The 26,667-nt window shown below is 41.8% G+C and overlaps 1 protein-coding gene across 6 annotated transcripts in view; it reads left to right on the plus strand.

Annotated features, from left to right (window-relative positions):
- The window catches only part of DICER1 (dicer 1, ribonuclease III), a 75,068-nt gene that overhangs the window by 38,249 nt on the left and 10,152 nt on the right, over positions 1–26,667 (plus strand). For all 6 annotated transcript variants that reach the window (XM_088829873.1, XM_088829874.1, XM_088829875.1 and 3 more), the window contains 15 exons: positions 6,470–6,602; positions 7,867–8,109; positions 8,639–8,790; positions 9,794–9,926; positions 10,595–10,670; positions 11,348–11,487; positions 13,437–13,616; positions 13,848–14,061; positions 14,266–14,419; positions 16,154–16,336; positions 16,605–16,710; positions 17,193–17,368; positions 18,348–19,131; positions 21,574–21,729; positions 24,738–25,626. In XM_088829873.1, the coding sequence (XP_088685999.1) occupies positions 6,470–6,602; positions 7,867–8,109; positions 8,639–8,790; positions 9,794–9,926; positions 10,595–10,670; positions 11,348–11,487; positions 13,437–13,616; positions 13,848–14,061; positions 14,266–14,419; positions 16,154–16,336; positions 16,605–16,710; positions 17,193–17,368; positions 18,348–19,131; positions 21,574–21,729; positions 24,738–25,626 (3,719 nt within the window). The remainder of the gene's footprint in view (positions 1–6,469; positions 6,603–7,866; positions 8,110–8,638; positions 8,791–9,793; positions 9,927–10,594; positions 10,671–11,347; positions 11,488–13,436; positions 13,617–13,847; positions 14,062–14,265; positions 14,420–16,153; positions 16,337–16,604; positions 16,711–17,192; positions 17,369–18,347; positions 19,132–21,573; positions 21,730–24,737; positions 25,627–26,667) is intronic.

The following is a 26,667-nucleotide window of genomic DNA, read 5'->3' on the forward strand; positions in this document are numbered from 1 at the left end:
TTAACAAATGCCTATTCAGGTTTGCACGTTTGCAGTAAAAAGTGTATAACAACTGGCTTTGAAATTTGAATTGGTTCATAGACTACATATTAAAATTTTCTGAATAAGAAGATAATAAAAATGTTAGGGAGGAATTCAGAGAATACTGGCAAAGGTGACAGTGAATGCCAATTAGGTTGTAAATTTCCACCTTACCTCCTTCTTCAGTAAAAGTGTATTTTTCCTGAATATAGACCCAACCAAGGAGCTACACTTTAAATTTACGTCACGTAGTCACTTAATGTATATTTCTTTTGATTTTTGGATGGATGCTCTGTTATTTGTAAGGACCGAAAAGAGTCCTTATTTTGTACTTCAAACTGCTTGTTTCTACAAGATCTATTAATTGGCCAAAGTTGATCCCTAAGAACCTTTTCTGCAAGTATTGATCTCTGAGGAGAAATTAAACTTTGTTTCCTGAGGTAATTTGGGGCTTAAAAAAAACCAAAAACTGCTTCTGATTTGAGAATGTACTTGAGTAACGAGAAATTGGACTCTGGGGTCGTCATCTGGCGATTTTCAGTCTGGAAGTTTTCATAGTCATTGGGCCTGATCCTGATGATGGATACGAAGTAAAATAATTTTAGGTAGTGAATTACATTGAAATCAGAAGTTTAAGACTGGAAAGGAACTTTACTGACTAATCCAACCCACTTACTCTTGTAAGCAAAAAAAAAAAAAAGAGGAAAGTGTCTGGAGGATAAGAGATTTGCTCTGAGTTAAATCGCCAGCCAGTGGCAGGGACGATTCAAGAATCCTGATACTCTGTCTCCTCGTTTCCACTGCTGTGTATAATCATCATGCCCTTGGGTATCACAGAACACTAAAAACCAGTGCTTTACAGTGGGAAGACTGCCAGGAGACTGTCCAGGGAGTGCACCTCTACTCGGCTCATTTTTTAGAATGGGGGAGAGGCGTTTTTGGGGTTGGAAAAGTTTAATGTTGGCACAGTTCTAAGCTGAGTTCTAGACAGACTCCCTGCCCCACACAGGATGGGTTAAGAATTAAGTACATTTTCTGGGGCTTGGAGAGAAGTGGGGGTTCATTTTCTTCCTTTTTCCCTCTTTTCTACATGTGTTTGTAAAATATGGAGATGTGCCAGTTTCCACTGAAGGGATATTAGCCTGAAAAGGTTTATCAGAAGTCAGTGTTACTTCCTGTTGACTTTGAGGATCAGATTAATTGCGATCAACTTTCATAAAATGTGCCTGGAATTTAGTGTTGGATGATGAATCAGGAGTGGTTTGAGGGTTTACTTTATGGGCAGCTAATTAAATGTACAATAGAGGTCTTGTTCCAATAGGCTTTTTAATAAGCTTAGGAAAACTTCTTGAGATCCAGATTCTTTCCTTCCATCAATTTAATGGGAGGAAAAACCATTCTTCAGCAAACAGTTTCATGGGAGTAAAAGCTATTGTAATACATGGGCAGTTTTCTACTCTCCTAATCAAAAAAATAAAAAATAGCTACTTCTGTTGTATGTGTACAGTCTTGGGTTTACAGTTTTTCTTTTGCCTTTTATACTTAAGGCTTTATTGTCTATAATTTACCTTTTGTATCAGTCAGTTCAGTTGCTCAGTCATATCTGACTCATTGCGATCCCATGGACTGCAGCACACCAGGCTTCCCTGTCCATCGCCAAATCCCGGAGCTTACTCAAACTCATATCCATCGATTTCGGTGATGCCATCCATCTGTCTCATCCTCTGTTGTCCACTTCTCTTCCTGCCTTCAATCTTTCCCAGCATCAGGGTCTTTTCCAGGGAATCCGTTCTTTGCATCAGGTGGCCACAGTATTGGAGTTTCAGCTTCAGCATCAGTCCTTCCAATGAACATTCAGGACCGATTTCCTTTAGTCCTGACAGGTTTGATATCCTTGCAGTCCAGGGGACTCTCAAGAGTCTTCTCCACCACAGTTCAAAAGCATCAATTCTTTGGCACTCAGCTTTCTTTATGGTCCAACTCTCACATCCATATACATGACTCCTAGAAAAACCACATCTTTGACTATACAGACCTTGTCGGCAAAGTGATATCTCTGCTTTTTAATACGCTGTCTAGGTTGGTCATAGCTTTTCTTCCAAGGAACAAGCATCTTTTTAATTTCATGGCTGCAGGCACCATTTGCAGTGATTCTGGAGCCCAAGAAAATAAAGTCTCTCACTGTCTCCTTTTTTTCCCCATCTACTTGCCATGAAGATGGGACCGGATACCATGCTCTTAGTTTTTGAATGTTGAATTTTAAGCCAGCTTTTTCACTCTCCTCTTTCACTTTCATCAAGAGGCTCTTTAGTTCCTCTTTGCTTTCTGCCGTAAGGGTGGTGTCATTTGCATATCCGAGGTTATTTCTCCCAGCAATCTTGATTCCAGCTTGTGCTTCATCCAGCCTGGCATTTTGCGTGATGTACTCTGCATGTCAGTTAAATAAACAGGGTGACAGTATACAGCCTTGATGTACTCCTTTCCCAATTTGGAACCAGTCCATTGTTCATGTCTGGTACCTTTATATAGTTTTAAAATTTCAGAACACTCCATGAGGGAAGAAGATAGGTGTTTTAACTCTATCATAGATGAGGAAGATAACAGTTTGTGACCTCCTGAACTAACTCAAGGATCAAGTGGCAGAAAGTGACTTCCACTCCAAGTCTAGAATTCTTTTCACTGTGTGATTTATTAGTATTGTGTGACTTTGGCATTGAACAAACCTGGGTTGATGTCTTCTCTCTATCTCCCATCCCTCCACCCCTTTCTTTTCCCAGTAGCTTTGTCTTTAAAGAAAAGGTACAGGGATGTACTGAGTTTCCCATACCCATCTGGGTTTCCCCATGTCTTATATCAGTAATATCTTACCCTATCAGGATACATTTGTTGCAACCAAGAAATTAGCATTGGCATATTACTATTGACTAACTTCTAGACTCTCTTGGATTTCCCCAGTTTTCCCATTAGTGTCTTCTTTTTAATCCAAGGTGTACCAGAGTTCATTTAGTTGTTTTATTTCACACCTAATCTCCTTTGGTCTCTTTCGGCTTCTTGTTCTTTCCTTATTTTTGACGACCTTGACGTGAGGACAGGTCAGATATTTTGTAGACTGCCCCTAGGTTTGAATTTGTTTGATGTTTTTCTCAGGATTAGACTGGGTTTTACTGCTTTATCTTAGGGGGACTCGTGGTCTCGACACAGAACATCGTGGGTGTTAAACTTCATCACGTAATTATGATTGCACTTGCCTGTTTCCTCCACTGTGAAGTTATTATTTTTCTTATTTCTTACTTTATTCTTTGGAAGCAAGTCACCGAAGCTAGTTTATCCTGGGGAAAGAGGAATTTGGCGTCATGCCTGGAGAGGGGCTTCTCTGTGTGTGTGACTGGAATTCTTCTGTAAGGAGAATATGTCCCTTTTATCCTATTTATCTGTTTGTATTTGTTGACTCATGTTCTTTTATCACTGTGAACTCGAGTTTGTTTATTTTATACCTTGGTTATGATCTGATGCTGGGTTAGTTTCTTGTGTAAGTTATTCCACCCTGGGCCATTGGGGGCTCTTGGAGGTTAGTGCCTGTGTCCTTTTGACATGCCCCGATCCTTCTGATTTTTGAACCCTGCCTGACTTTCTGGTATGCCAAGGTGTTCCAGGCTCATCCTGTGTTTTTCTTGCTTCAGCTATGGAATCAGCCATTTCTCTGAGGGGCCCTGGTTCTTTTTATCTTCACTCACTTTTTAGGTGTATATTCTGTGCAAGTTATTTTATTTTTTAGAGCCTCAACATCTTCATCTGTAAAATAGTAATAATACCTGCCTTTCTTACGGAGTCATTAGTGAGAGACACTGTGTACAGAAACCGCAGTCTTACCGCCTGATGTTGCGCTTGGGGAGGCTGCGAGCACGCACAGGGTGGGCCTGAGCCAGCCACGGTGAGGGAGGCACAGAGGGAGGGCAAGTGCCAGCTCGTGTAGTGTTTAGAGCAGATGATGTCTGCTGAATATGATGGTATTTATAAACTCTTACATTTTTATGTCTGCTGAATATTATACAATTGGCCATTGAATTTTAATACTTTTTAAGTTATGTTTTCTTAGCAGTTAATTTTCATGGAATTTTACGCAAGTACTGGTTTCAGGTGAATTTGAAAACAGGAAAAAAAATAATCACTTCCTTGCTAGAGGCTGAGGAGCTCTAGTGTTTGCTGCACTAGAGAACAGCGTTCTTTATCGGACAGCTTGTTTGTGGAACAACTCACATAAACTCAGTGTAAAATTAAGAGGAACGAGATTGCAGCCCAGCAGTTCTGTGGTGCCGTGAACTCTCTGGGCAGATAGTGTAGTCCTTATTCATACAAGTGCCCTGACAGCAGTAGACCTCGTTTTGTTCTTCTGGAAGCCCATAGCTTTGTCTGTAGGGATTCCTTAAATGTATCTGATAGAGAAATGTTTGCGTGTTAAACATTGTGAGCATAGGTAGATAGCATTTAATTACTGCTTAAAGGGACTTTGGTTTTGAACGTGCTCATTGTTTCTTCTGTTCCCTGCAGTGCTGATGGGAGTCTCATTGAGGAGAAATAAAAGTACTCAGTGCTTCCAACGGAGAAGGCAATGGCAAGCCACTCCAGTACTCTTGCCTAGAAAATCCCAAGGACGGAGGAGCCTGGTAGGCTGCAGTCCATGGGGTGGCTACAAGTCAGACATGACTGAGCGACTTCACTTTCACTTTTCACTTTCACACATTGGAGAAGGCAATGGCAACCCGCTCCAGTGTTCTTGCCTGGAGAATCCCAGGGACGGGAGAGCCTGGTGGGCTGCTGTCTATGGGGTCACAAAGAGTCGGACACGACTGAAGTCACTTAGCAGCAGCAGCAGTGCTTCCAATTCTCAGCTAGTTGAAGTCTACCAGATTTATTATTTTAGGCAAATTAAAATGCATTCTCTGCCTAATTAGGAGTAACTGGAAATGCATTTTTAAACCTCTGTTTTGTTCAAGTTGATGCTTGTTTACATAAACTAAAGTTTGGAAGTACATATTATTTCTACAATAATTGATTTCATATTTTAGATGTTGGGGCATGCAGTTTGCGTGTAACACTGTTTTCTGTTACTGACATCATAAGTTCATAATAACAAATCTTCAAAGATATTAAAGAACTTTCTGATTTTAAACATTTTAAGTACTTGAACTATAGAGCAGACTCTCAAACTAACCTAGGCATGCCAGTGTTTTACTGATTTGGAGGCAGGAAGATATTCTAGATGGCCACTCAAGGTTTCTCCCTGGGCTTTGATATTAGTCTGTTTCATGTGTTTATTAAAAAAAAAAAGAATGGTTTGACTTAAAAATACAATTTTCTATTAGGAATTTGTGCTATGTTGTATGACTTCAGAGGAACCATATGGGATCACTTAGGTCAGGTGTGGAACCATTTATTCTGTGTGCTGAGTTTTCCAATGTGGATATTTCCAAAATAGCTGTAATGGCAACACTAACTGTTAACCTTCTGCACCCATGTAATGTGAACCTGTCCTGTGGCTCTTTTTCATTTTGTAGCCGAGGGCCCGCTTTCGGGGACAAGCTTTCTGGGTTGATAGAGAGGAGCAGGCAGGAAGGGGAACGGGCTCAAGAGCCTATCCTCTTTCCTGCCCGGATGGTAGGGGAGTTTTTTCAGCCTTGCAGGGAGGCAAGCTCTGTCAGCCTTGCAGGGCTGAGGCTCCGTGGCCTTTCTTGCAGAACTGTGGCCAGTGGCCATCCGCAAGGCCATGAAGTGTTGGGAATGGAGATGTTTATCAGTGGATGGAGGCTTTCCTTGCCCTGGAGCCCTCCTTCCAGCGGGACAGGGCACTGGGGTAAACCGAACAGAAATAACGTGCTTCTTTCTTTGCACGTGCAGCTAGGACTCTTACCACACGGAGAGAGAGGAGAATGAAATTTCCCTTGGGGTGTTTGGTACTTAACTCTCCGTAAGCTTGGTCATAGAGACAGGGGCATGGCCACTGCGGCAAGTTGTGCGTGCGCTTAGGGAAGCGTGTTTTAGAGAGAGTGTGTGTGGCTTTTTCATTGTAAGTCTTGGCCTAAAGCCAGAACCCGTGAAGAGTTCGTGTTTCTCTCTGCCTAGCACTGTCGCTTCCCAGGCCACATTTCCGTGAAGGTCATTACTGCCAAATTAGAAAGTTGCGGGACTGTGACCATTTCGTTCACCCGTGTCGTGTAAATCAACCCCGTCTTTGGTGTTCTGAGTATTTGGTGCACAGATTGACACAGAGAAGAGCGACGGTGATTTCTTTTTAAGGTAGTTGGGGGAAAAAAAAGCCAAGTCTATTTTGTTAGGTATGTTGGCAAAAAAAAATACCTGTATTTCCATTTTAAGAGAGACCTTACAAACAAAAGTTTAAATTTTTTTCCCTCAGCAGTGCTTAACTTCCAAATGTGTATAATTTTCTTAGATTGATAAAGGAAGCTGGCAAACAAGATCCAGAGCTGGCTTACATCAGCAGCAATTTTATAACTGGACATGGCATCGGAAAGAATCAGCCTCGGAACAAACAGATGGAAGCGGAATTCAGAAAACAGGAAGAGGTAAGCTAAGTGAATATAATTTTACAGTAACAGTTTTCAGAACATATATAAACTCTGCCCGTTGGAACCCCTCTCTTTATGGTTCCTCTGCATATTTTTTGGTGATGTAGAGTACTCATAAACAGAGATTCACTGTTTCCCTTAAGGTAGCCGAACGATGATTCTCATGTGTAGAATTAGAATACCTGTCTGGTAAATCAATTTTGTGTCTTAATTGCCATCAACCATTTTATTTTCCTTTATGGGGCTGAGGACACACAGCTACGTTTCATGGAAGAAGACAGCTCGTGTAAATACAACTCTTGCTGACTTGTTAGGATTCTGAAACAACAAATGGAAATTTTTTTCCTAGAACGTGTTTTGTTTGCTATTGAAAGTCCTACCTTGGTTGACTATTTTAAGAATAACAATATATTTTAAAGATTTTTGGCTTAACTTTTTTTCATGCTTTTTATTCAAGATTTGATATAGGAAATAGCACTGTAAAGATGATAAAACCTAACACTGTTCCTGGCTTGCAAATAAAAACTTTTTATGTAAAATTTGTTGTTTAAGTTAAAAGTAGCAGAATAATTCATGTCAAAGTCATTTTTCTTTGATAATACTCCAAGTTTGGGGAGTTCAGTAGCCAGAGTCTTGACAGATCAGTCTAAAACCCACATTAATTTCTTATTTAACTTACGCTGAATTGGGAAATGATGTTACCTTAGATCTAGTATGAAAAAATTTTTTCACTTAAAAAAAAGTCATTTCTGATCCCTTAAATTAAATATGTCCCAAGATGTCAGAAAATAAGTGCTGCTTTGCTTGTAGTTTTTAATTCCAAGTGATTTAGGGATTTTAGTGATGGAGCTTTGACATCTTTGGAGGGATGTTGGCATAGGCTAACAGACATAGGTCCAATAGGGAGGCTCAGAATAGCAACAGGATTTCAGAAGTGAGTTCGTTTGGTCACTCTGGTGGTTATTACAGAAGCCAGTGTCTTTAGCCAGAAGACTGTGATTTGTCCATGGGTGCTTCTCTAAAGTAGAAAGGCACTTTGGTTTTGTCAAGTCATGTTCAGCTGGAAATGTCTTTAAATCAGAGCTTCTTTCCCCATGTATTCACGGCATCTCACATTTTGTGTGATGCTGTCACTGCTTTTAGCCTGGCCGGGATTGAGTGCTCAGAGTATTGTCCCCAATGATAGCTGTTCCTTAATTTGACTGTGCTCTTTTCTTTGGAAAGTTTCTTAGAATTCCTTTTCTTGGTGGATTTTTTTCAGGTACTTAGGAAATTTCGAGCACATGAAACCAACCTGCTCATTGCAACAAGTATTGTGGAAGAGGGTGTTGACATACCGAAATGCAACTTGGTGGTTCGTTTTGATCTGCCCACAGAGTATCGATCCTATGTTCAGTCTAAGGGAAGAGCGAGGGCACCCATCTCTAATTATGTAATGTTAGCAGATACAGATAAAATGAAGAGTTTTGAAGAAGACCTTAAAACATACAAAGCTATTGAAAAGGTAAGATTCACATGTTATCTGTAAGTTATTCCTGTGCGTACAGAAATAATAAAAACAGTTGTATCTTCAGAGGATAGTCTCAACAGAGGTGTGCAGTGGGTACATTATTAGACAGTTGAGAGTAATTGCACAGAGCCAGCAGTATTTTACAATAAAATGGCGGTGAAAATGGTCACATAGGTTATTGGGGAAGATTAGGAGGTGTACTGTTCACGTGGATGGTGTCGTCCTAGTGACTGAGTTGTGGAGTGGTTTGAGAGGGATGACTTAGCCTGGATACTCGTGTAAGACGGCGGTCACGTGTGTGCTGGTAGGTCGGTGTAGTTCAGTGTCTTGTTCCCTGTATGGGAACATCTCCATATGACTGGAGCTGGGAAGACTGTCTGCAACAGGTGACTGTGGAGTATTGAGGTATGTGTTTAGGAGAGAGACGTTTCATGTCAAGAGAGCTCTTCCGTAGGTTCAGAGGCAGACAGCTAGTGGCAGGAAAGGCATTTGTTCTCATGAATTCTGTTCTGAAACTGTTCAGATCTTGCGAAACAAATGTTCCAAGTCGGTTGATACCGGGGAGGCCGACACGGAGCCCGTGGTGGATGACGACGATGTTTTCCCACCGTATGTGCTGAGGCCTGAGGACGGTCCCCGCGTCACGATCAACACGGCCATTGGGCACGTCAACAGGTACGGCCTCAGGCCACATGGTAGCAAACCTGTGAGAATCGTGAGATTTCAGCCTAGCTGTGCAAGTACTGTGTTGTTCACCATCTGCAACACGGCCATTGGGCACGTCAACAGGTACGGCCGCAGGCCACATGGTAGCAAACCTGTGAGAATCGTGAGATTTCAGCCTAGCTGTGCAAGTACTGTGTTGTTCACCATCTGCAACACGGCCATTGGGCACGTCAACAGGTACGGCCGCAGGCCACATGGTAGCAAACCTGTGAGAATCGTGAGATTTCAGCCTAGCTGTGCAAGTACTGTGTTGTTCACCATCTGCAACACGGCCATTGGGCACGTCAACAGGTACGGCCGCAGGCCACATGGTAGCAAACCTGTGAGAATCGTGAGATTTCAGCCTAGCTGTGCAAGTACTGTGTTGTTCACCATCTGCAACACGGCCATTGGGCACGTCAACAGGTACGGCCGCAGGCCACATGGTAGCAAACCTGTGAGAATCGTGAGATTTCAGCCTAGCTGTGTAAGTACTGTGTTGTTCACCATCTGCAAGCAATAACCAATCTCTCCATTTATGGCCTGCGGTGCCGCAGTGACAGAAAGAAAAAGAAGTTGCTTTTTTCTGTTCATTGCTTTTTCTGTCAGAAGGCAAAACTAGTATTGTGCAGAAATAAATGTTTCCCTTCTAATTGGCAAGGCTGACCCCATGAATGCATACATATTTTAATTGCATTGAGCTCAGTGGCTTCCCTGTTGAACAGCATAGATACAGAACGTCATCTCAGAGTTTTATATATATATAAACATACTAGTCCATCTTATTGAAAGTTTGAAGCAAAAAAAAAGTTTGAAGCAGTGATGCTGAAACCATGCATGTAAATACTTATCCAGTAGAGGGGAAGAGGAACATAAAAAATCAAACTGTAGAATGTGAATATCAGATTTTTTCTTTCTCTTTCTCAGTTGTAGACTCAGCATCACCATTTCTTTTTTTTTTTTTTCCCCACAGATACTGTGCTAGATTACCAAGTGATCCGTTTACTCATCTGGCTCCTAAATGTAGAACCCGAGAGTTGCCTGATGGTACATTTTATTCAACTCTTTATCTGCCAATTAACTCACCTCTTCGAGCCTCCATTGTTGTAAGTTTAGAAAAAGAAATGATTGTGCTTTAAAGTTAATGTCGTTAACGGATTTGTTTTCAGCTTCTCTAAGGCTGTGCAAGTTATAGGTAAATTTGGCTTTAAATCTACTTTAAAAAGTACATTTAGAAATCTCTTTTGTAGTCAAATACATGGTCGAGTCTTCAATAGACTATATACATGTAACTTGTAGACTCTCCGAATTAGGCTAGATGACCTCTGAAGATTCCTCTAAAATCTTAACTGCTCTGAACACTTCTGGCAGCATCATTCACTTGTGGCTTTAGATCCTTACAGTGATATAGAAATCATTGAATATAGTTGGGCTGTTCTAGTTATTCTGTTGTTGATTGGAAAATATACCTTTATACAATTACTGTCCTTGGTCTCAATGCTGATATATTAAATTCTTACTGAAATTTAAATTCATCAAGGTTGTAAACTCTTTATGATAAGTGGTGTAGTTTTCCTGGGCAGGATTTTTAAAGATGGCTTTTCAAATACAGACAGTAGGATTTTTAAAACTGGCTGATGTTTTTCACAATGAAGAACTTTGGTAAATTTCAGCTTTAAAGATACCATGGCTGAGGTTTCATCTGTGTTTTATGCGCCAATGATACTCCAGCTCCATGCATATACTGTGGACATGTTTTTTTTGTTACTTCCAGGGTCCCCCAATGAGCTGCATTCGATTGGCTGAAAGAGTCGTGGCTCTCATTTGCTGTGAAAAACTGCACAAAATTGGTAAGAGTGTGTGAAAAGCACATGTAAATAAAAATAAAGTGAAAAAGATTGTAAAACAGAAGCACCTCAAGGGCTTTATGGGTCTCTAGGGTTTTGCGGGCTGTGAACGCCTTGCCCTGGGTATGCTTCGGGGAGGATCGATGTGAGTGTGATGTAACTTGAAGACCCTGTAAGAAGGAGGAGCTCTGATTTTCACAGCTGAGCAGCTGTGATTTATTTGCTCTCATTTCTAACTTCTTTTAAATAGATAAAGGTAATAAGGTCTTCTGACTGTTGAATCGTGAACATTTATGTTTTGTGTTTTAATATATCGGTTTCTCAAATTAGTCTATTTGTGTACCGATGAAAGCTTTTATAAAAATGGGTGGACTTGTTTTCCAGTGGCATTTGTAAAAGGATGATCTGATACTGTTTTCCAGTTTACATGTTTTTATTTTTGAGTCTTAGAATTTATAATCCTCATCATACTGAATATATGAATGTCACAGTAGACTTTGCCTTCAGTTTTCACATCTGATTACTTTTCTGTTGTTAAAAGCACAGATGCTTTAGTTTTTGTGATTTGTCCAGTTGTTTCCCAATGCAGAGCTGCTCTGGATGATCCACTGATTAATTAGGCAAAATCAGGATTGAGCATTTTATTACAAAATCACATTCCATCTCTTCACCTTTCTTAGGCGAACTGGATGACCATTTGATGCCAGTTGGGAAGGAGACTGTTAAATACGAGGAAGAGCTGGATTTACACGATGAGGAAGAGACCAGTGTTCCAGGAAGACCAGGTTCCACGAAGCGGAGACAGTGCTACCCAAAAGCAGTTAGTATTGGTTAGAACCAAATACAGATCTCGCCTTTCTGACTTTCTGTTGCTTGCTGTACCAGGCTGATTCCTTCGCTCGGCTTCCCAACCCCGTGTACTTCAGCCCACCCCGTGGGCTCAGCTCGTCTCCCTGCCTCGTCCACAGCCCCCCTCACAGCAGCCCCTTCGCTGTCACATGTGCAGTGTGCGGTCTTTCTCACTTCAGACATCGCTTTTTGTTTTTCTTCTCAAAGGATTCTTGTGTTTATCACATTCTGTCCAGAATGAATTAATGTCATTTAAAGAGACATGCTTCGTTTCGTTCACTTTAGTGGCCAGGCCCTCGCTCCGCCTCTCACTGGGGACTGAGACCTCAAGGGTGTTTGTGCTAAAGCAGGCGCGTGCCCACAAGCATGAGGGGCGCACGGCAGGTGTGAGCCCGGCGACCTGTCAGGGGTCAGGGCGGGGCCTGACGAGTCACAGTCAGCTTTTCCAACATGTCGTGTCTAGCTCGATCTGTGGCTTTCTAGCTGTAACCATGCGGGGCTGCAGTACTTATTTTAAAAATATTAGTCAATCTTTTTACCTTATTAAACCCCCAAACAAAAGCAGAAATTTGCTATGTATTTTGATCTTAGCTTAAATACGATTCATTTTTTTTGCAGTTTTATTGAGTTTTTACTTTTAAAAAGTTTACACCCAGCTAAGCATTTTCAAGATTCAAAATCGTGTCACTTTTTCAAAAATCAGGAATTACGTTATCCGATTTTCTGAACTGCTTATTCTCATATCCAGTTTTCCTATTCTAACATTACCCTAGAGATTCCTGGGCTAGTTTCATGTGACAAATGTTACCACTGATAAGTGTTTTGAGAAGCATAGTGCTGCTTTGCATCCTATGTAATTAATAGGTGCATTCTCTACTGTCTGACACTCTAGTAACTATATCTCTTAGCATTTCTGCACCTTTAAACTACAGATGTAATTATTTATATTATTGAGCCTTGGAAACTGTAGAATATTGGGTGGGGTGGTGTGAATGTTAGAAGTTTAGAAACTTAGTTTAGTTTAAGTCATAGTTTAATCAGACAGCCATTAAAAATAGTACTGACTTGTATTGACCCTGAAAGATATTCTCATTGTAGTAACCGGAGGTAAAAATCGGTGATATAGTCTTTGTTTTGTGGTTCCGTTTGTAATGAAAAATATATATATGTATATATTTATGTGCATTTATTCTGGAATGTATACATTTATTCCAGAAAAGTCTGGAAGATGATATGGTATGTGACAGTGTTACTAGAAGTTACCTATGAGTTTCAGGATTATGTAGGATTTTTAAAAACTTGGCTACTTTTATTTTCTGATATTCAGCAGTGAGAAGGAGGCCTGGCGTGCTGTGATTCATGGGGTCGCGGAGAGTCGGACACGACTGAGCGACTGAACTGAAAGACTAAGAAACCCAGGGGAGAAAAGAGTTTGTTCTCTAGTCAAAAGAAATAGATCAAATGAAATGTTGCTGTTTAGTTGCTAAGTTGTGTTCCAACTATTTTGCAACCCATGGACTTAACCCACGAGGCTCCTCTGTCCGTGGGATTTCCCAGGCGAGAATACTTGAGTGGGTAACCATTTCCTTCTTCAGGGGATCTTTCTGACTCAGAGATTGAACTTATGTCTCCTGCATTGGCAGGTGGATTCTTTACTGTTGAGCCACCAGGGAAGCCCATCAAATGCGGAGTGTTGTGTTGAAAGACCCTGCGGTGTTTGATGGTTTCGTATGCTCTTGCACTCCCAGCAGTGCCACCTCTCCAGTGAGGTTAAGTAAATGAGGAGGTCTCCTGCCTTGGGTCTTGTTTCCTCTCATCAGCTTTTAGTAAAGCCAGGAAAAAACTTGTTTTCTTGCCAACATCTGGAAAAGAGGTGAATATGCTTGCACTCGTTGCTTACATTTTTCTTTCCACTCCCAGATTCCAGAATGTTTGCGGGAGAGCTACCCCAGGCCCGGTCAGCCCTGTTACCTGTACGTGATCGGAATGGTCCTGACGACACCGTTACCTGATGAGCTCAACTTCAGAAGGCGGAAGCTCTACCCCCCCGAGGACACCACGAGATGCTTTGGAATACTGACAGCCAAGCCCATACCTCAGGTGGACGTTTCATAGTGGCCTTTTGTGTTGGAGTGTCTTTTTTAAAAAAAAAAAAGGAAAAGTGACTGTAAAAGTAACTGTCTTTTGTTACCTCAAAATGGTCACTATTTTACAATTGGAAGTGTCTCTTCTGTTCCCCTGATTGAAAGCATCATTCCTCTTCTGAAGTTAACTGTTTATTATGGACTGAAATCTTGGCTAACCTTGGGCTTTATTTTTCTTTCTCCGAAGATCCCACACTTTCCTGTGTACACGCGCTCTGGAGAGGTGACCATATCTATTGAGTTGAAGAAGTCAGGCTTCACGTTATCTCTGCAAATGCTTGAGTTGATCACAAGACTTCACCAGTATATATTCTCACATATTCTTCGGCTTGAAAAACCTGCACTAGAATTTAAACCCACAGACGCGGACTCAGCCTACTGTGTTCTACCTCTTAATGTTGGTAAGAAGGACCCAGGCTCTAAAGCGTTGTTTGTATAGTAGCTAAAAAATGAAAGTGTTGCTTAACAGTGAGCTTACTAAATATAGTACAGAAATCTCTTTGATGACTCTGAACTAGGCACATGGAATGAAGGTAGAGCTTGAGGGAGGGTCTTACGCGTATTAGTATATTTTAACAAGCTAAAAGATCTTTTTCTTCCCTAAGTTAATGACTCCAGCACTTTGGACATTGACTTTAAATTCATGGAAGATATCGAGAAATCTGAAGCTCGCATAGGCATTCCCAGCACAAAGTATTCAAAAGAAACTCCCTTTGTTTTCAAATTAGAAGATTACCAAGATGCAGTTATCATTCCAAGGTAAGGTGTTAAGTGGAAAGCAAAGTGGAGGTAACACTTGCTTTTCAAGATTCCCCCTGGGCACATGGGGCATGTGGTGGGCTGTGACGCTGGCATTGATGTGGCCAGTAGAAAATTTAGGTATCTCTTAGTGGCAGGCCTGTGTTCCCCAGTTTACTTACATAAAAACAAAACCTGAAATGGCTGTTGGTGAAGGGATTTTACTTTGTGAAGGTCAGCTCATCTAAATGATCTTGATAGGCTTTCTTTGTAAAACCTCCATCCTTTTAATCCCAAAAGTCTTAAAGAATTTGATTATAAATAACAGTTTATTAAAATTCGTTGAAAGGCATTGTGTTATTAAGTGCAGTGAAAACAGTTAATTACAGTGCTTTGCTGTGTGTGTGCTGAGTCACTTCAGTTGTGTCCGACGCTCTGTGATGCTGTGGACCCCAGCCCGCCAGCCTCCTCTGTCAGTGAGATTCTCTAGGCAAGAACACTGGAGTGGGTTGCCATGCCCTTCTCCAGGGACTCTTCCAGACCCAGGGATCGAACCTGAGTCTCTTATGTCTCCTGCATTTGCAGGCAGGTTCTTTACCACTAGCGCCGCCTTTTTGGTAAAAATTTAGGGGATAAAGTTTTTGAGCATTAAGATTAAATATCATACTTTTTAAAGAATTAAAATACTGGCTGCAGTTGTCTTTGGATTTTGTTTTGCTTTTTTCTTTTTTCACTTTGTACCTCAATGCCATGTTTTAAATGTTGGTTAACACCAGCCTATCAATATCAGAAATGGTGCAGTAGCATACGTTTTGTGGGGCAAGAATCTTTCATGTTTCAGTTCAGTTCAATTCAGTCACTCAGTCATGTCCGACTCTTTGCGACCCCATGAATCACAGCACGCCAGGCCTCCCTGTCCATCACCAACTCCTGGAGTTCACTCAAACTCATGTCCATCGAGTCGGTGAGGCCATCCAGCCATCTCATTCTCTGTCGTCCCCATCTCCTCCCACCCCCAACCTTTCCTAGCATCAGAGTCTTTTCCAGTGAGTCAACTTGTCGCATGAGGTGGCCAAAGTATTAGAGTTTCAATCCCTTCATTCTTTTAGTGTTAGTAATATGTAAACTATTTACTTGGTTGCTTGGATATTGAAAGTTTTCTATACTGTTTATATTGATAAAATTAGATATATTTAAAGGAGCCATTTAAGCTTCAATATTTTGGCCACTTGATGTGAAGAGCACACTCTTTGGAAAAGTGCCTGATGCTGGGAAAGACTGAAGGCAACAGGAGAAGGGCATGGCAGAGGATGAGATGGTTAGATAGCATCACCCACTCAACAGACATGATTCTGAGCAAATTCGGGGAGGTAGTGATGAACAGGGGAGCCTAACGTGCTGCAACTCATGGGGTCGCAAAGAATCAGACACGACTTAGCGACTGAACAACAACAAAAGGAGCCATTTGGCTTTCATGTGTTATCAAAGTATAGATATTTAGAATAAGGATGAGATATTTAGAATAGGAGAGAATGGAGAGTCAGGTTTTCACTTGATAATAAATATAGTTCCTCTTGACTTAAATTCACTTGAAATGTTTTAGTTAGAATTGAAGTGTCGTTGCTATTATATATTTTTAACCTTTTGAACTCTTACTTTAAAATCATAATTTGCATTTCCATATTAAAAACAATTTGTGTTTTGAGAATAGTTGATTTAAACCGGAAAGTCACTGAAACTGTTTTTCTTTTTTAGATACCGCAATTTTGATCAGCCTCATCGATTTTATGTTGCTGATGTGTACACTGATCTTACCCCCCTGAGTAAATTTCCTTCCCCTGAGTATGAAACATTTGCGGAGTATTATAAAACAAAGTATAACCTTGACCTGACCAATCTCAACCAGCCGCTGCTGGACGTGGACCACACGTCTTCACGGTAAGGCACTCCAGAGAGAGCACTTGGATTGTACCTGTGCCAGTTTCCCAAGGTCAGTAGGCAGATGTGGAGGTTTGTGGTCCTGCGGCCCACTGGTATGTAGACCCTGAACTCAGGAGGTCCTTGGCACACACAGTTGCCCAGAGTCTGGCTCAGGGGTCTGCAGTGTGAATGAGCTCTTCCAGTGAGCTGCCCTGAAGTCGTAGAGCCGCTGTCAGAGTGAACTGGTTTTTGTCTGTTTGATAAGATTATTTTGAAATCTTTCTAGACTTAATCTTTTGACACCTCGCCATTTGAATCAGAAGGGGAAAGCGCTTCCTCTAAGCAGTGCTGAGAAGAGGAAGGCCAAGTGGGAAAGCCTGCAGAATAAACAGGTAGCGAGTTGATGCTTGAATTTTATGTTACCAAGTGAATTGAGTGAGTTGTGAGTTTTTTGGAAGTTGCCCAACCCTAGGGTTTCGTTTTGCTTTAATTAATGTGGCATATTGACTTCATTTGAATGTCTTTTTTTTTAGTTAATTAATTTTTTATTGAACGATAGTTGCTTTACAGAATTTTGTTGTTTCTGTCAAACCTCAACAAGATGAATGTCTTTTTGGTAAGCTTGAGAGGTTTGGCTTTTACGCTTGGTCCACTGGTAGCAATTATATCATGAAATCCTAGGATAAATCCCGTTTTCCTTAAAGGGTTATTTTTTTAAATATTTCTAAAAATAAGATTTTGCTAGTGTTCCTGGTTTTCGTCTTTATTCTTCAGTGAAATTGATTTTTAAGTTTTATTTTTATTCTCTTGTGTGCTTGCTTTATATTTCCCTCTCCACAATTTACATTTATCCACATGTTTTGCTCACTCACAGATACTGGTTCCGGAACTCTGTGCTATACATCCAATTCCAGCATCACTGTGGAGAAAAGCCGTTTGTCTCCCCAGCATACTTTACCGCCTTCACTGCCTTCTGACTGCAGAGGAGCTCAGAGCCCAGACAGCCAGCGATGCTGGTGTGGGAGTCAGATCACTTCCTGTGGATTTTAGGTATGCCTGTGCCGCGGGTCAGAAAGAACACAGCTCATGAAATTCCGTTTGCAAAAAGCACTGACTTCAGGTCACGTTTTAATTTTATGTAGAATATTTTTTTAAAAGGTTGGAAAGAAAATGTGGATATCTATTTAATACCTGAACTAGATGCATCATTTGACTCCTAAGTGAGCATCTGTATATTAGGTCATCGTTTGCTGATGCTCAGAGGGAGAGGAGAGCCTAAGGTCAAAACCAATCGTTCCCTTTTCAGTGGTGGCAGTTCAAGTAAAAATAAAAAGAGCTGTTTGTCTAGGGCTGACATTTTAAGGCTCTTCCTCTTTGATAAATCAAATATATGTTGAAGAGCAGTTGCCTCAGTGTGTTGTCTTCAGTTGTTCTCTTCTCACCAGTCAAGTCTCTGCATTCTAAGGAGATTACTGGTTTAATGACTCAAACTTATTTTGCTTATCCAGTTGGCAAGAGCAAGTTGGTTCAGGAACTGAGGAACTAGGTAATAGCACCAATCACTTATTACAGTGTCAAATGCTGGTTTAAGCGCTATAGCTTATGTTAGATGATTTCATCTTTAGGACAGTCCTACGAGGTAGGAATTATTGGTTCCAAGGATGGTAGCTAACGTACAGAGACATTGAGTAAAGTACTCGAAATTTCCCAGCTAGTCACCACGCTGGCCTGGAGTCCCAGTGCGTGCAGTCTGTGGCTCCAGGTCTGCTAGGCTGACCCCAGGCTTCATGAACTCAGCCCCACACAGTGCTGCGGGGTTGGGAATAAACCAGTGCAGAGAGCCACGTCCCACTGCGTGGTTTATGTTGTGAAGAATTCCCAGTAGTGCTGATGTCTGCCTTGGAACCTTATTTCTCTTCTAAGGTAGAAATATATTTATACTGACCTTTATTTAACTTTTACTCAGATCACACTTTAAGCCAGCCTCTTTGAAGGGTCTGATGAAAAGTTGTGAAAAATGTCTTTGCAGATACCCTAACTTAGACTTCGGGTGGAAAAAATCTATCGACAGCAAATCTTTCATCTCAGTTGCTAACTCCTCTTCGGCTGAAAATGAGAATTACTGTAAGCACAGCACAATTGTCGTCCCTGAACATGCTGCACATCAAGGTGCTAATAGAACCCCCTCTCTAGAAAATCATGACCAAATGCCTGTGAACTGCAGAACGTCGTTCAGCGAGTCACCTGGTAAGCTCCAAATTGAAGTTTCAACAGATCTGACAGCAATTAATGGTCTTTCTTACAATAAAAGTCTTGCCAATGGCAGTTACGATTTAGCTAACAGAGACTTTTGCCAAGGAAACCATCTGAATTACTACAAGCAGGAAATACCTGTACAACCAACTACCTCATATCCCATTCAGAATTTATACAATTACGAGAACCAGCCCAAGCCCAGCGATGAATGTACTCTACTGAGTAATAAATACCTTGATGGAAATGCTAACACGTCTACCTCAGATGGAAGTCCCGTGACGGCTGCCGTGCCTGGTACTACAGAGACTGGGGAGGCGCCCCCGGACAGGACGGCTTCTGAGCAGAGCCCTTCTCCTGGGTACTCCTCGAGGACGCTTGGCCCCAACCCTGGGCTCATTCTTCAGGCTTTGACCCTTTCGAACGCTAGCGATGGATTTAACCTGGAGCGGCTCGAGATGCTTGGCGACTCCTTCCTGAAGCACGCCATCACCACGTATCTCTTCTGCACTTACCCCGATGCGCACGAGGGCCGCCTTTCCTACATGAGAAGCAAAAAGGTAAGGAGCCGTCCTTTAACCTTCGCGCAGTTAGAGGAATTACTCAGAGTGGCTTCCAGCGTCCGTGGTCCAGAGGACGAGCAGAGTCCTGCTGCAGGGGCCGCCACACCCGACAGGGCAGCGGGGGCTTCTGGTGCCTGCGCGTGGGAAAAGGACAGTGCTTGTTCTCAGTCGTGTCCGACTCTGTGCGACCCCGTGGACTGCAGCCCGCCAGGCTCCTCTGTCCATGGGATTCTCCAGGCAAGAGTACTGAAGCGGGTTGCCATTGCCTTCTCCAGGGGATCTTCCTGACCCAGGGATCAAACCTGGATCTCCTGCATTGTAGGCAGATTCTTTACCATCTGAGCTACCAGGGAAGCCCCACACAGGAGTGACACTAAATGTAGTGTGGAATTAAGATTCAGAAAAGAAAAGTAATGAGGATAAATATTTAAATAATGATGAGAGCGGGATCACAAGGCGCCAGGTACCTGCTTGGCACATAACACGCAAAGCTGCTGAGCACTTGGAAGGAAGAACTGTCACTTGTGATGAGGGGAGGGCTAAGTTAATGGAAGGACGTGCGTTTATAGCGTGTAAACAGAGAACAGACGGCAGAGCGTGTCAGCACTCGGTGAGTAAACTGTGGCAGCCGTCAAAAGTGTGGAAATACATGGCCTAGACAGTCTGGCTTTAGGGACCTTGCTCTTGACCATTACGCCGACCTCCCCCTGCTGTTGTCCGTGACACTTGGCGCTGCACTGAGCGGCCCACAGGCGTCCTCCATCCAGTCTTCTCGGCGAACCCCTGAGAGGCAGATGATGACACAGCCCCATCTTGCAGATGAGAAAACTCTTGCCTAGGAGTTTTGTCGGCTCGGGCGGTTCACCTGGCTGGTCTGGGATGGTCAGGAGCGTGGCTGTGGCTGGAGCCCACAGCCTTCCCTGCAGCCTCCTTAAGTAAAGAGGGTGCTTGCTGCAGGAGTAACCCCCAGAGCAGCCAGGCTCTGAGGGGCCAGTGCTGGGGGGGCATGAGTGTCGGAGTCAAAGTGAAGTTTAGGGCTTTCGGACTTCACGGGCTTGCTGGTGAACGTTCAAGTAATTAAGAATGTAGGACTTAGATGCGGTCTGGGGGAATCATCTTTGAAGGAGTGCTCATTGAGGTCAGACGAGATTCCCCAGCGTGGGTGCAGAGGCTGAGAGTGAGTGGGAAGTAACGGTATCCTCTTAGGCAGGAAAGAAACTATTTTCTGTTCTGAAAGTTCTTCCGTCCTGCTGCTCAGAAAGCTCTGGCTCCTTTCTTGCTGAGGAGATGATCGTCACTCGCGTAGCGGGGAGCTGAAGGCCCTTTTGGCATGCCGCCCCAGCCTGCCTCCCCGGCTGTCTTTCCCGGGCCTGCACACACCTGCTGCTGCGACTCTGCTCGCCTCAGGTCTCCGTGTGAACGCGGCGCGCCCCACCTTGTGCCTCCCCTGGCCTTCTCTGAGCTCTTTCTTCCTCTCCACCCTGCGGACCATTTCCGCTGACTTTGTAATTTCCGTCCAAGTGCCTGTCGCACTTTATCCTCCCATTGGCATCTGCGATGCCGTGGTCCCACGGTGTGCAGAGGGAAACCAGAGTCTGCTTATGCCATGCGGGCGGCGTGGGAAAGCCCTTCGGCCCAGAGTGAGCCTTGTTGGGGGGCTTCCGCCTCCATCCCACAGGCTTCAGGGACCACTTCTCTGTCTCACATCCCAACATTGCCTCTCCAGCATGGGTGCTTGTTCAGGGCTATTGAGTTACGTGGGGGAAAGGGACTCATGAAGTACTTCAATAAAAAGGAGCCCAGTTTTTGGAAAATAAGATTGACAGTTCTAGACCTTGGTGTTCAAGTGAAAACTAGGTAGAGACACAGCGATTTGAGTGGATTATGGAGGAGATGAAGGCTTTAGAAAAAACAGACCAGAGGGAAAACAGTAAAGTTGGTTTATTGACATTGGTAAACATGGAATTTCTCTTTATTACCTTTGCTTTGTTTTAAAATAGTTGAAATATCTTGAAATGCCATCCAAAACAAAAGAATGATATTTGGGAAAGCATTGTAGTTGAAATCCTATTTATAGTTTAGGTTCAAGGAACTTAAAAAATTATTTTAATTCAGTTCAATGCTGGTTTTTATTTTATAGCTAGAGTTTATGGTATTTCCGCCTTTTATTTCATTGAGAATGTTGGGACATTTTGGACTTGGTGGATTTCGATTATTTTCTATTTTGACAGCTCCAATCAGCAATTTGAATTTTACATCTTCAGGTTACAGATTAATATTTCCTATCAGGAATAGATAGAAAAAGCATTCAGTCTGTGTAACTGATGACTAGTTACGGAAGATGAAGAATCTTTAGCTGAAACTTACGTTAATGTCTTACATGAGTTTCCACAGTGACCGTTTATGGATAAGTGTCGCATAAATTTTTTTCTGCTGCAGGTCAGCAACTGTAATCTGTATCGGCTTGGAAAAAAGAAGGGGCTGCCCAGCCGCATGGTGGTGTCCATATTTGACCCCCCTGTGAATTGGCTCCCTCCTGGTTATGTAGTAAATCAAGACAAAAGTAACACAGACAAATGGGAAAAAGAGGAAATGGTAAGTTTCTGGTAACTGGGTGGATTTGTTTTCTGGTGACGGGGCAGAATCTTGTTCTATTAATTTTTTGTTTCTTTTCCCCAGTGTGTTTTTAATGAGAGTAGAAATGCAATATAGTAAATTAATGTCTTTTCATTGAATTAGAACAGTGCTGTAACTGTGATAGAGAACAGTTTCTGTTATCTCCCCTTGCCAAAGGCAAAAGAGTGTCTGGTGTTGTGATTCAAAAAAGAAAGGGCTTAACTGTGACATTTCACTTGAATATTACATCTTATGTTTTATTGTAGCTCCTTAGCTCTGTTCAATGAAATCAGTAGCCTGTAATCTCCAGTTTGTCTGTGAAATGATTTCAGTAAAATCTTGCTTTTGCAGCTCAGGGCTTCCTCAGGACTATGTCTCCTCTTGTGACCTTAAAAAAAAAAAAAACGTAAAGGTTGTAGTTTCCTGGAAATAGTTTAAATCTCGCCAACAACTTAAAAGAAGCCTGTGAGCGTTAGCTGCTGCTGCTGCTTCGTCTCGTCTGGAAGGCCACCAGAGGGCAGCTCGCAGGGCCTGGGAGCCCGGAGCTGTGGAAGCTGGCCGTCCAGTGCGGTTGGCTGGGAGGCCATCTTGCCAGCAGTGTCATTTTTCAGACATTTATTTTGCATTAATGATGAACTGGTTAATTGTTACTTCATCTCTACTTCAGATCAGCGATGAGAATACCGTTTCTTTCACAAGTTATGTTTTCTATCTGTATTTTTTTTTCTCTCATCTTCTTTCTGACATGTTTTCCCTAGATAATCTGTTTTTAAGTATTTCCAGGTAGCATGCTTGGTGATCCTGTTTTGATTTTTTACCTATTCACTGAGTATATTTTTATACTTGTGCAGTATTTGACTTATTACAGAAATTGGACTTACCTGGCAGAGCATTGAGTATTTTAATGCAACTTGGGTTAGAAAAATTATATATGTTATTAATTTAGAAATAGAAGCTTAGAGGAAAGTGGGTATGATTTTGAGAACTTCAGAGAAAATCTTGCATGTCTATGACAAAAATTCCAGAAACACTTATCCTGCCTTATAAATAGTTTCATAGTATCATTGGTGCTTTAAAAACTTTTTTATTTTTAGCATAAAGGTGATATTAGCATGTCCTTTTTAATTAAAACAAATTTTTTTTAAGATGCAAAATAAAGTTATTAATTTTCCTTAGCATTTCAAATGGCCTGGTACTTTGGTTTTTAGATTGCATTAAAATACTGTTTATGTTTTTATTTAATAATTTCTGCTTCTTGAAATAGGCTGTTATATGATATTGGTACGCTTATGCTTAATCTACTCCTATTCTGCCTACTTTGCTGCTCAGCAAGTAGGTTTACATGAAAGCTTTGCGTACAGATGCCAAAGGTGGGAAGAGCTTAGGTGGAAAATGAACTTGAACTGTGAGAGCAAAGAGTTTCTTGCTAGTGTTTTTTTGTTTTTGTTTATTCTTAAAGAGCTGGAAGTGCTCCTGGAAACTATTGATGAGGTGGAATCCCACTATTTTGCAGATAGAAAAACCAAAACCCAGAGGCATTAAAGAACTTTGCATAAGATCACACAGCTTATTTGTTGATAAAACCCCAGCCTTTTTTGCACTTTGCCAATTTTTGGTTATGGTAGCATCTTACTAAAGATATATAAGGATGTTTTAAAATGAAAATATTATTGTCTTTTTTAAAATCAAAATTTGGCCTTTTTTTCCACCCCACTTTACGGACCAGATAGTCAAAAACATCTCAAGTTACTCTGGGAAGGTATAAGGTTTTTATTAGGTAATAGTCCCTAGAGGTGTCCATCATTATAGCTTTTTTTTTTTTTTTTTTTGGTGTTCTTCCTTATTCTTGAAAAGAAATCATAAACTTTTTAATCAAAAAAATAGAAAGAAAGTTGTAGATACATGGCTTGGTTCATTGCACTTATTTCTTTTCAGACAAATGCACTGTTTGTATTTCTTTTGAAAAAAATGCTCCACAGAAAGCTTGAAAACCTTTCTGTCATAATACTCTGCAAAGCTGACACTATCAAAATTGAAGCACACCCTCCTGCCTTTCTCACCAAGTAAAGCCTTGTTTATTTTCTTTTTTTTTTCACTGCACAACAGAAATTTGCTGTCTTTCTAGCATTGCAGAAAAGTTCCATGGTTACTGAATCCTGGCCCATTATTAAGATTGTCACTCACAAATAAGCTTTTGCCAGAGAAACTGGAATTAGCAAAGACCTTCTGACAGAAATTGGATTGTTGTGTTTCATGTTAGTTTAAATTGTCTTCTATTTTTGTCAGTTATGCTATAATCTGTTACCCTGAAGGGAAAAGCATAATTTCTCAAATTCATAGCTTAGTTCATGATCACTTTTAGTTTCCAAGCCAGGCAGTTGAGTTTTACATTGTAGTGAATGTGCTTGGATTTGAAGTGGCAGTAGGGACAAAAACTTCATCATGAAGCCCCACTGTACATTTTTAATGTTATAAAGAAAATAATTTTATCTGTTTGTATTTTATACTCTTAGTCGCAGAAGTTGTGTTTTTTCTACACCTGAAATTTAATTTTGTTAATTTGAAAATCTTAAAAAAAATTTTTTTTAAACTTTGTCAGCAAAATTGAAGAGCTCTGTGATCGGCATATGAGAGCTTTCATTGTGTATCTTGCCAGAGTTATAATTCTTAGCTGAAGTTTTGCCTTGTGAGCCTTAATTTTAAACTTTATATCCATGTATAAAATCCTTAACTTAAAGCTTCATACTAGATAAAGGTCATTTTATAACTTAGAAAATGAACATTCAAAGAACATGTTTTACTTTGTTTATATGATTAAATAACTTATTTTATGTTAATTGAAAACAAATGGGCATGATTTGAAAGTTGCCTTTTAGTATTTGTGGTTGTCATTTGAAATTATCCATAACCCTTGCTTTTATTGAGTCTCAAACCCTTTTAAAAACAGCAGCTATGTCTCCCCTCCTTTCCCATTCCCCCTCTTCCAGACAAAAGACTGCATGTTGGCTAATGGCAAACTGGACGATGACTTTGAGGAGGAGGACGAGGAGGAGGAGGATCTGATGTGGAGGGCTCCCAAGGAGGATGCCGACGACGAGGACGACTTCCTGGAGTACGATCAGGAACACATCAAGTTCATAGATAACATGCTGATGGGGTCAGGGGCTTTCGTCAAGAAAATCTCGCTTTCTCCTTTTTCAGCCACCGATTCTGCATACGAGTGGAAAATGCCCAAAAAGTCCTCCCTAGGTAGTCTGCCATTCTCATCCGATTTTGAGGATTTCGACTACAGCTCGTGGGATGCGATGTGCTATCTGGATCCGAGCAAAGCTGTTGAAGAGGATGACTTTGTGGTGGGGTTCTGGAATCCATCAGAAGAAAACTGTGGTGTCGACACAGGGAAGCAGTCCATCTCCTACGACCTGCACACCGAGCAGTGCATTGCCGACAAAAGCATAGCCGACTGCGTGGAAGCCCTGCTGGGCTGCTATTTAACCAGCTGTGGCGAGAGGGCTGCTCAGCTTTTCCTCTGTTCACTGGGGCTGAAGGTGCTCCCGGTAATTAAAAGGACTGATCGGGAAAAGGCCATGTGCCCGACCAGGGAGAATTTCACCAGCCAACAAAAGAGCCTTTCAGGGAGCCGTGCGGCCGCCTCTGGAGCCAGCTCCCGAGCCTCTGTGTTGAAAGACTTGGAGTATGGGTGTTTGAAGATCCCCCCGAGGTGTATGTTTGATCACCCCGATGCAGACAGGACACTGCGTCACCTGATCTCGGGTTTTGAAAATTTCGAAAAGAAAATCAACTACAGATTCAAGAATAAGGCTTACCTTCTACAGGCTTTTACACACGCCTCCTACCACTACAATACGATCACGGGTAAGGAGCCCCAGACCACAGCTTGCTGCTCTGAAAATGAGACCTGGTGTTAATTGGATCGACCTGTAAAATAATGTAAAGGGAATAATCTGTGTATGTACAGATTTAGAGCTTAATATGCACAGTGGGGGGAGGAAGCACAGGAAAATGAAAGCAGTCCTTTTTTCCCCTCATCTTTCTGGGCGCAAACACTGTTCCTAAACTTTGATAGTTGGGAGCAGAGCTGTCTCAGCAACTCGTGTGCGTGTCATTTTCTGTGCAGCATAATTCGATTTGAGCCTTAGTGTTGTGATGTTTTTTGCCATTTTCTCCTATCCCACTGCCTTTATGGTGTCCGGTCACTGCTGCTTCAGGTTCTTAAATAATTTATTCCTAGGTCCTGCATGTGTCTCCACGTCTTTTTATTGTTCTTCCTGAACACAAAGGCCCCTCTCTTAAAGTCTTTTAAAGTCTAAAGAGGAATAGATTAAAAGAAACCCTTATCAGAGGAAGATTCCATCGCCCTCGCTCTGTTCCCGTCACCTTCTGCTTTGCAGTAAGCCCCATGTTCCTTTTTCTCTTTTGTTTAATCGATTCCCAGTCCATCCGATTAGAAGGGAGGACAGGCGCCTAAAACCAAAACCAGCTTCAGGTTGTGAAAGAGCGAGAGTCTGCAGTTGTGTTTTGTTTTTTCTCTATGTCAGAGTCATAAGCACTTGAATTCAGAAAACCAAAGCTGAGAATAACGTTTGTATAAGAAAAACAATGTAGTTTAAGATGATCAGAAGAATGTAAAACCAAAAGTGAAAAATTATCTGGCTCTGCACTAGAAACACTGGTGAAACTAAAACCTGTTTTTCTTTGTGGAGAAGAAACGAGGCCTGGTTTTCTACCGCACTCTACTGGAAGGAGCCCTGGGTTCTATTCTGTCTCAGCCCTTGCTTCTGAGCTCGTTGGGCGTGAGGGGGCTGCTCACTTATTCTATTCCCACCTCGGTTTCTACAGTTGAACGGCTCTTTTTAAATCAGTGTGAGAAAATAGAAGTGTTGGTTAGTGTCGATA

The sequence above is a fragment of the Moschus berezovskii genome, chromosome 21, assembly GCF_049115385.1.
Source record: "Moschus berezovskii isolate FMDL1 chromosome 21, NW_MosBer_1.0, whole genome shotgun sequence".
NCBI lineage: Eukaryota > Metazoa > Chordata > Mammalia > Artiodactyla > Moschidae > Moschus > Moschus berezovskii.